Source organism: Opisthorchis viverrini, assembly GCF_000715545.1.
Source record: "Opisthorchis viverrini unplaced genomic scaffold opera_v5_28, whole genome shotgun sequence".
NCBI classification, from domain to species: domain Eukaryota; kingdom Metazoa; phylum Platyhelminthes; class Trematoda; order Opisthorchiida; family Opisthorchiidae; genus Opisthorchis; species Opisthorchis viverrini.
Window position 1 is genome coordinate 28555 of NW_008751684.1, and position 8893 is coordinate 37447.

The 8893-nt window shown below is 44.2% G+C and overlaps 2 protein-coding genes across 2 annotated transcripts in view; both read left to right on the top strand.

Annotated features, from left to right (window-relative positions):
* T265_02307 (hypothetical protein) overlaps window positions 1-2786 on the top strand; it is a gene marked incomplete at both ends in the record, with an annotated part of 12880 nt that extends 10094 nt beyond the window's left edge. Inside the window, one exon of the mRNA XM_009166521.1 lies at window positions 2312-2786. Coding sequence (XP_009164785.1) covers window positions 2312-2786 — 475 coding nt within the window. The remainder of the gene's footprint in view (window positions 1-2311) is intronic.
* Window positions 2787-4003: 1217 nt separating this feature from the next.
* T265_12971 (hypothetical protein) overlaps window positions 4004-8893 on the top strand; it is a gene marked incomplete at both ends in the record, with an annotated part of 28999 nt that continues 24109 nt past the window's right edge. The window contains 7 exon segments of the mRNA XM_009166585.1: window positions 4004-4036; window positions 4041-4128; window positions 4521-4539; window positions 4659-4680; window positions 4719-4793; window positions 5776-5829; window positions 8444-8596. Coding sequence (XP_009164849.1) covers window positions 4004-4036; window positions 4041-4128; window positions 4521-4539; window positions 4659-4680; window positions 4719-4793; window positions 5776-5829; window positions 8444-8596 — 444 coding nt within the window.

Below are 8893 nucleotides of genomic sequence, written 5' to 3' on the forward strand. Positions count from 1 at the left end.
CAAACCAACGACCACCATCTACGCTACCTGAGCTACCAACATTTTCCTCTATAGACCACGATTGTCGAACACCTGAAGACGTCTCAGTTCCGCTGCTCGAATAGGCCAAGTCTCACATCCATACAAGAAAACAGTCCGTACTGTAGCTTGATACACACGTCTCTTCAGATTCAAGGATAAACCATTCTGATAATCTCGTCCATATGACTGCTTCTTTTCAAGTTCGTTAGAGATGAACTGCCGTACAACAGCAGTGCTAACATGTATGCAAGGCCATAACAAGCCTATGAATGTCAAACGACAGTGTAGTTCCTTCCTGTTTTGATAAACCGAATATGTTTTCGGTACTTGCGGGTAGGAATGGCTGGTAGATCCGAGTGTATGCTACACACAGCCTTTCCGCAAGTGAAGACAACCTATTCTGAAAGCCGAAAAGCAAGAGTCGCACACCCATGACCTCTGGGCCGACCGGTTGAACACGTGACCTTAGGACTATAGGGAGCTTAGGCAGGGAAAATCGCAAATCACCCTGCAATCACGGAAAGCACACTATTATCGACGATAATATGGCGTTTCTCTTACGTTATCGAGTAAATGACAAATGACGTGCGCACGACAAGAAATTTGTAGCGTAGCAGCGAATTGGAAGTCACGTTCGAATCAAGTCATCAACATTATATACTGTGGATGAACGGCATTATTCGGTGGCATCATCGACAGACAGCAAACGGCAAAGGCCTGGATGTCAACCTGTGTAGTCAGTTAGCAACCAGCGTTCTCCTCGCTGGATGGCAGCATCTTGATAAGCACCATTGTTCTTAAAGCTCCTTTGATGCAAGTCCATGACTCCGATCAGTTTTACGCCCAGATAAACTCAGCGTCATCGGGGTAGCCCAGTGGTTCACGAGCGAACTTCGGACCGTAGAGTGCTTGGCTCGAATCCAACACCGGCATTTCGACTGCTTCTGTCTAAGCTTAGAAAAACCCAGCAGTAGCTGAGTTCGCGTGTTTTCCCTGGTTAGCATGGCACTCCTGAACCGAAGATTTGTTATTATTTATTTACTTATTATTCATTTATAGATGTTCTTGATTTAAGGCATATTCTGGCCCGTAGTAATGCGAGAAATCGTTGATGCGGTGTCTGGAGTAAAACCTGAAGTGTAAAGCACCCGAGAAATTCAATGCCGAACATAATCCGTCACTCATTTCTCTATTCTTTACTGTGTTCCTCTAAGATGGTTTTATCCCTCAGAAATGATCCCAATAATTTCTCCAACGGAGGACGGATTCATAAGCTCGATAGTGTGGTTACCGGGAACTGAGAAAGAAAATTATAAAAACAATTGGAATCGATCTCTAGGGGTGATTTCAGGTAGACTTGAAAAGAAAGGTGATCACACAAGCCCATCTTTTGTTTGCAGACAAAGTTGAAGATATGTGCGGTGTGCAATCTCCAGGATGTACTCTCTTGTACTCCACTCGATGGCTCATATTCAGATGTTTCTAAATTGCAACAGCTATCCAAAACGTCTTCCGTGACAGGCGTTTTGGAAACCCGAAAATAGTTCATATGAGTGATTTACTCGCTTTTTTGGAAATACGCCTAACTGATATCCAGCTGAACTTGACAAGCTGATAAGTTCTTCATTCGTTTACCTACGATCTCCTCTGTACTTATTGATTTTCACATGTTTCCGCGTTTTTCTCTCCTTACCCTACTTCGCTGGCTGACTCACCCGACACTCTGGTGGGGAACTCTATATGTTTATTGTTCTGTTCGCTGCGGTGAACACTGTTCATGCATTTCACCCCAAACTGAAGTAATGAACTCAATGTATAGTGAGTTGGCGGTGCATCGAAGTACCTCGTTGAACTTTGGTACGATGCACCGCAATTATCATGTCACCTCGATAGCGAGCAGAACGACCAATATGGTCCTCGAAGTGTGTGTAGTGCACCCAGCTCATACTGAGCCTCCTTGGCCTGCTTACTGGCTATGCCATGACACCAGGATGACTGAATCATTGATCAGAATCACGAGAGGGATTACTCAAAGGATCACCGCAACCCACCGCTCTTGTTGGTGACAGTAGTGTACGTGGACAGTTGGGGAAATTATACAGTGGAAACCGAAGCGTAGAATTTCAAACCCAAGTCCTTTCTTTGGTTTTCAGCATCTTCTCACTAGGTTTTCTGGATCCTTTATCAGGAACTCAGTACTTGGTTTCGACTGTCACACTGCACATTTTTGGATGATCAGGTACTGACCAGTTTTTCGTCTGCCCTACCTGCCCCAACTTTCAAATTTCAGGACGGATAATTCAACTTCAATATCACAGGCAGATGTGCTCTTTCTCCCACAGTCCACATGCCAGAAAAAGAGTCCGGCTTTTTTGCAAAAACGTCCCAAGGCAGTCGCCTTTCATAGGGCTCAAATCAATGTGAACGCTTTGTGCCCAGACAGTAGTGTAGCGGACGAACCAAGCGGGATGACACAGCAACATCAGCATCGACAACAGCCACTGAGTCCTTCGATGGGAACGGTGAACACGATCACCGTGACCACATGTCCGAGCAGCAGATGGTCTCGCGCGACGCCAAACCAAACGCAAACGCACCCGCTTTCGCCCAATCGCACAACACCCATATCGGAACCATCGCGCAAAGCGATGCAGACTAGCTTGCTGGAAACGGCAAAACTGCTCTTGTCGGAGTCAAGCAAGCTGGAGCCGGTGCCTTTGGGTGAGTGGTTTAATGATCCTGTCATTTTGTGTGTTCTTACGTAAGTTATGCAACCGGCAGCTCCTGACGGGTCACGGTGTAGCGGTCTATACCATCGATGAAGCATGCGAGTCTGGTGGTCAGGTGTCCACATCTGATGGAAGGTGAAGTTCAAGAGGATGCGTGAAAATATTCAGTTTTTTTGAAAAAAAAACGTATGAGGAGATGAGATATCACTTCCGTGTTTACTGACTTGTAACTGCCTACTTTATGCCTGATAATAAGTGAACGGCAAACCTCTTTTCAACGGTATAACAGCTACAGGACCTTAGTGAAATACACTCATTTGCGTACTACTTTGGTTCTGAAATGAGACTCACCGTGAACCCAGCTGAATCCCTCGTTTATGAATAGTATATTACATTTGTACATGTATCGCGATATCTCGAATGCTGTACCAACTGAAACATGAGGCTGCGTGCAACAGTACATTCGGTTGCTCGAAAATACTATAAACAAAGAATTCGGCTGGGTTTTAAGTCAGTCACCAGTCAAAACCAAATTGATTTTCAACTGAGTGTATTCCAATAATTTCATACAATTTGGGTTCAAGTAGAACATAAAGTTGACAGAAACTCGGGGACTGCGCCTAGCTGATGAGCTCTAAGAAGGTGAAACCGGTGCAGGCTGTTCAAGGGTTCTTCGGCAACCTTATGAGCAGTGTAATGCAGCCATTGGATTTATCCGCAACCTTGGTCCTGCATTATCTCGCTCACGCAAATTTCAACCCACTTTCAACGGATGGAGCAAACGAAAAAGCTTGGTGACTGACCTAAGTGCAAATGAGGCTGCGTCGAGTCACATGACCTGCGGTCAGTGAAATTCTCGGTTGATCATGTCGGGCGTGTTTTAAATCATCCTGCCAAAAAAGGTCCGAAAATACTTTCAATGCACTACTCATAAGGTTGCTGAAAATTCTTTGACAGCGCACGACCGGTTTCGACCTTCTTGGAGCTTATAAGGTAAGCGCGATCCCCCAACTTCTCGTCAAACTTACGTTCCATTTGTACTTACACTGGACGAAATTCGCAAAATACACTCCTTTGCACACTAATGGGTGTTCACAAGAGACTCAACTTAATCTCTCGTTTATGATGTTCTACAACTGCATGTGCTGCACACGGGCCGCCTCATGTTTCATTTGGCACGATATTCGAGATATCGCAGTATATTTTCATAAAGGAAACTACTCATAAGGTTGCTGGAAACTCTTCGACAGCCCATGACCAGTTTTGCCCTTCTTGAGGCTTATCAGGTAGGCGCCGTCCCTGACTTTTGGTCAACTTTATGTTCTACTTGAACTCAAATTGCATGACATCAAAACTGAGAGATTCAGCTGGGTTCCAGGTGAGTCTCTATCAGAACCAAATTTGTTTGCAAATGAGTGTGGGTCCAAAAATACTTTTATACGTTTGATTTCAGATGTCACTTATTTGTTTCATGTGCCATCCAAATAGTCGCCTTCCTCTAGCAGCCTAAATATGGATCTGTTCTGGACAGGTGTCTTCACTAAATGTCTGCCGGTTTATGATGAGCCGCAATGGCTCAGGTCAGATTACCTTGATACATTGTTTGCAAGCGCAGCGTTGCAATACTCCAAAGACTTGTTTACGTCATATGACATGAACTTCAACAATCGTGTACGGATATGGTGCCTCTGAATTGTCGATTTTTCAAATGATACCCAGCACTTTCGTACAATGTATTTCACTACTCATTCCAACTTGCTCACATTTCAGTCCGTGACCCTAATCTCAAGTAAGTTTTTGTTTCCAAATTTGTTTCGTTCGCATCCTTACTACATCAGCTCTAACCATCTTGACGTGATCAGCACAGCGCTATTGCGTATCCCTCCTGTATTCCAACTTTACTTGCAGACACTTTGTAACGGATCAAATGGTGAGTATTCATTCCGCGACGAATCGTAATTGAACTAGGTTGGTGGAGGAGATGCTGGTCTGACTGGAGTGGATCACGAAGGGACTGGACGCGTGCGAAACAATCGGGAACGGGTAAGTGCTGGGCAAGATTTGTCGAAATATAGGTAACTCGGGTGTGTTTACTACTGGTTGATCAGACTTGTGAACGTAGAAACCACATCGATTCTAAAGGATTTTGAAAAATAATGCACATTTATTTGAAATATCTCAAATGCCTTCATTGAAGAAATCAATTGGTGGATTTATTGAGTGACGAGGTTTTTCGATTTATTACCAAGCTACCTAAGGTACAAGGCAGACTGAGGACAATACAGCGAAGTTGGAATTTGCTCATATTATGCTAATTCTACGTGAACTGCCATCCTGTTTAGGAGAGAACGATCTGTAGTGCGTAATTGTCTACTAGCCAACACGAAATAAGCGGTTACAAGTCATTAGTCACCAAAATTAAAAGTGAACTTTCTGAGACCTTGTTTGAAGGTCAAGAAACAATGAATAAACACTGCAGAGAGCAGCTGCGTATTTTCCGCACCAAGCTTCCTTCAGACGGCGCTTTGACACCTGGATAGATATTACGAGCATATTTCATCAGTAGTATACACCGTCACACTAGTAGTTTGTGCGGACACATTTTCCATCCTTCATACAGCGGTTCACCGAGACGCATTCACAGTGAAACTTACGGGTAACAGCATAGTTTTTCGCCGCTTTTCTTCCATCCTAAAAAAGGACTTATCCGCCATTTTAAAGGATTATCTGGCTCAATTGTGCTTGCGTTTCATATGTAATCAAACCAGTGTACTTTCGTTCCGACCATAAGTAAGTCAACTGAATGACATACCCCATTTCTAGCCACATCGATGTAGACAATTTGACTTGCTTATGTTATGTCTCGCGAGAAAGCCCCTGTAGCTTTTCACCTTGTTTACAAGTTGAGTAGGCATCTAATGATATCTTTACTATGCATTCAGATCATTACTAGGCTTTGTTGCTTTTATCAACTGGGTTGTGTATGGTATCCTCTAATATTTTTTCTCCGATTTTCCGCATTTAGCGACGACAACACGAAGCCAATGAACTTCAGAAGCAGATTGAAGCACTGAATTCGGTGAGTTTTGCCCCGTAATATATTTGTAATGGCCTAAGAGTTTGTAAGTGGTAATGAATGTTGTTTCAAACCTCGCCACAAGTTCCTCGAGAGCCTATGGGCGAAAATACGCCAACATCTAACCTGAAGCTTAGCGCAGCCCGCCGCTTCCTATCCCCCACACTTGATCCCCAAGACTGGCTCGCTGCTTGGATTGTTACACAAAATTAACTACTTGCAGGTTATTGAATAGTATCCTCAATTTGTCGAAAAATAGGTAGCTCGGGAGTGTATGCTAGTGTTTGGTCAGATGGCAGTAGTCTCCTCTTTTAAAGTTTGCTTCAAGACATGCTAATTGGGGACTACTGGGGGCTCATTTCAAGCTGAGCCAACCTCAGTCGAAGTAAATGGCCTAGTTGTGTCGCTATTAAATTGCCCACGAATGAGTAGGTAACACTGACATATTCCGTATGTTCTCGGTCGCCAGTCTCTCTTCACCTATGTAAGGTAAACTGCACGAACGCACGCAACCGTAAACTTAGCTGTGAACATCCACCTTCAGTAATCGATTCCTATGGATCTCTGTCTGGTGTAATAACGGTGATGTGTCAGCTCCATTCTCGGTCTGAATCTTTCGAGCTTCTTGTCAAAAAACCACCGAAGGTGCATAACGTGTATTAAACCTCAGAAACCGGGTCAGTATTTGAGGTGTATCAGTCGACAAGATTCTAGAATATCCCTCCCCTTTTTGAGGAGGTATTGGCAACCGGCATTCGGCCGATAGTGGATCGTGGTTGGCTGTTAGGTCCACAGTCTCCACCAATCAGGGCTCGCCTAGATGTTGGACAAGCAGGCGGCTGAATCATCCGGCCAATCCCAAGCGGTTTGTGTTTATTGGCCGTGGCAGCGGTAAAGCGGATTTGGCATAAGATTCCACCCAACACTGTGTTCCGTTTAACCTTGAAGCAACTGTTCCAGAGTCTCTAAATCCTGACGTTTCACTGACCCAGGCGTTCTCCAGTGTATTTCTTCCTTCGACCAGTGCCACAGACCAGGTCTATTCATCTGATTTGTTACAAACCACTGACCTTTTGTTATTTAACCTCACTCTACAATAAGCCGCGCACCTACAAAATTGAGCACCCAGTAAAATATTGGGTCCCATAATCCGTTTGTCTACTTGGAAAGTCAGACGAGCCTCGGGAGGTCCTGCCGTTCTTTAATCGAATGAGAATAACAAGCACTCTTCAAGGGTGCTGATAAACAAATCTGAGACTACATTCATTCGTATATCAGATGTGTTTTCATGGCAGATTAAAATGAATCTCTCATTTATAGTATCCTTCGAGTGAATTTGCTGCACGAAAGTCACCTCATTTTTTAATTGGTACGATGTTTGAGATGCGATATGTTTTCATAGAGGAAGCCACTCACAAGGTAGCTGAAAACGTTTCGACAGGCCACAACACGTTTCGCCCTTCTGGGAGCCCAGCCTGTGGGCGCGGTCCTCAAATTTCCGTGACCCTTACGTTCTACTTGAACCCAGAGTGGACGAATTTCGACAAATGCACCCAGTTTCATATCAAATGAGTTTTCACCGGAGACTCCTCGCCATGGGCTGTCGGAGAGTTTTCAGCAAACTTGTGAAAGCACTGCAGTATCTTACCCTATGAGCAATAAGAGAAGCTCAGAGGAAATTAGCTGCCACACGCAACTGATTTCCTATGGAATGTGTGCTCTTGTAAGTAAAGTCAGCCCGAATTCAAAAGCCGAAAAGGTCCTTACAGTTTGTAATGTACTACTCATAAGGTTGCTGAAAATCCGTCAACAGCCAACGACCGGTTTCGCCCTGCTTGGGGGTCATCAGGTAGGCGCATTCCCCGGGTTTCCGTCAACCTTATGTTCTACTTGAACCCAAATTGGACTGACTGCGACAAATACAGTTGTTTCATTTTTATTGTGAATTACCCGGGTGTTTCGAACGCTGGTCGTTTGGGCATTTAAACAATCGGCCAACAATGTGGCCAACTGGCATTCACAATCCGCCTTGCAGAGAACTTTTTGCCTAGCTCTGTGTTCAGTGGAAGCGATCGAGATTTGAACAGTATGTGTTCTGTCAACAAAGTATGAAAACACTAACCAGTATACTTAGTCAGGTCGGCAATCGCCGCCTCCCTGGATGGGGACCCCGCGACTGATCTCTGGAAGAAATGAACCAACCTCGCAGTCAGTGGTACTCTTGTATTGAAGCTATCGCCTTCAATGCGTGGCTACCCGATTCCCCAAACGAATTGAACATGCCATCAACTCCAAGGCTTGGCCTCGCACCCTCTTAATTTCCGGTGATCAAAACCGTAACCGATAAATCGAAATGACTGATTGGTTGACATTCACCTTGGCACCATGATTCACGATGTTCGTAGGATGGTCACACTGGATTCAAAGAAAGACACAATTATCCAACCTTGGGTCACGTGAAGTTTAATTCTATTCTCGAGGCAGACATTTTTTCCCGCTCAAGTGACTTAATAACCCACCAGAAAACGCTAGAAGGTTCTGTCATCCAATGAAATTCTAAAACGAATGACTCATATTTTTACACTGATCGACTATGAACGCACTGACTCTGTTTCAGACGATTGAGCGTCTCATTGAGAGAACCAAAGAAAAAGCGGAAGTACTAAACAACGTAATACAAGAAACGTTGAAACAGATAAAGATGATTTGTTTGCAAAGAGAAACAAAGCGAAGACACAAGATGAAAGAGAAACGACAAATCACCAGGGCGGTAAGTTTTCTTATGTGTGAAATTTGCCATACACAATTGGGTTTCAGTCTAGACCGTCGACGCTTTCAGTTTGATTCATTCACAATTACGATTGTCTTTAGAAATACCTCAAGGTTACAAAAGGGGGGGGACATTTTGTACTCCAACACAGGTTTACCGATCGCACGGGGCAAAATTATTCTAGAGATTTCCTCACCTTTAAATGTTGCATAAGCATTCAACTGTCAATCTTTGTTTGTTACACGCGTTGTAAGACCTAAACAGAAGCGATTAACTCACATCTGAAACGCCGTGCTC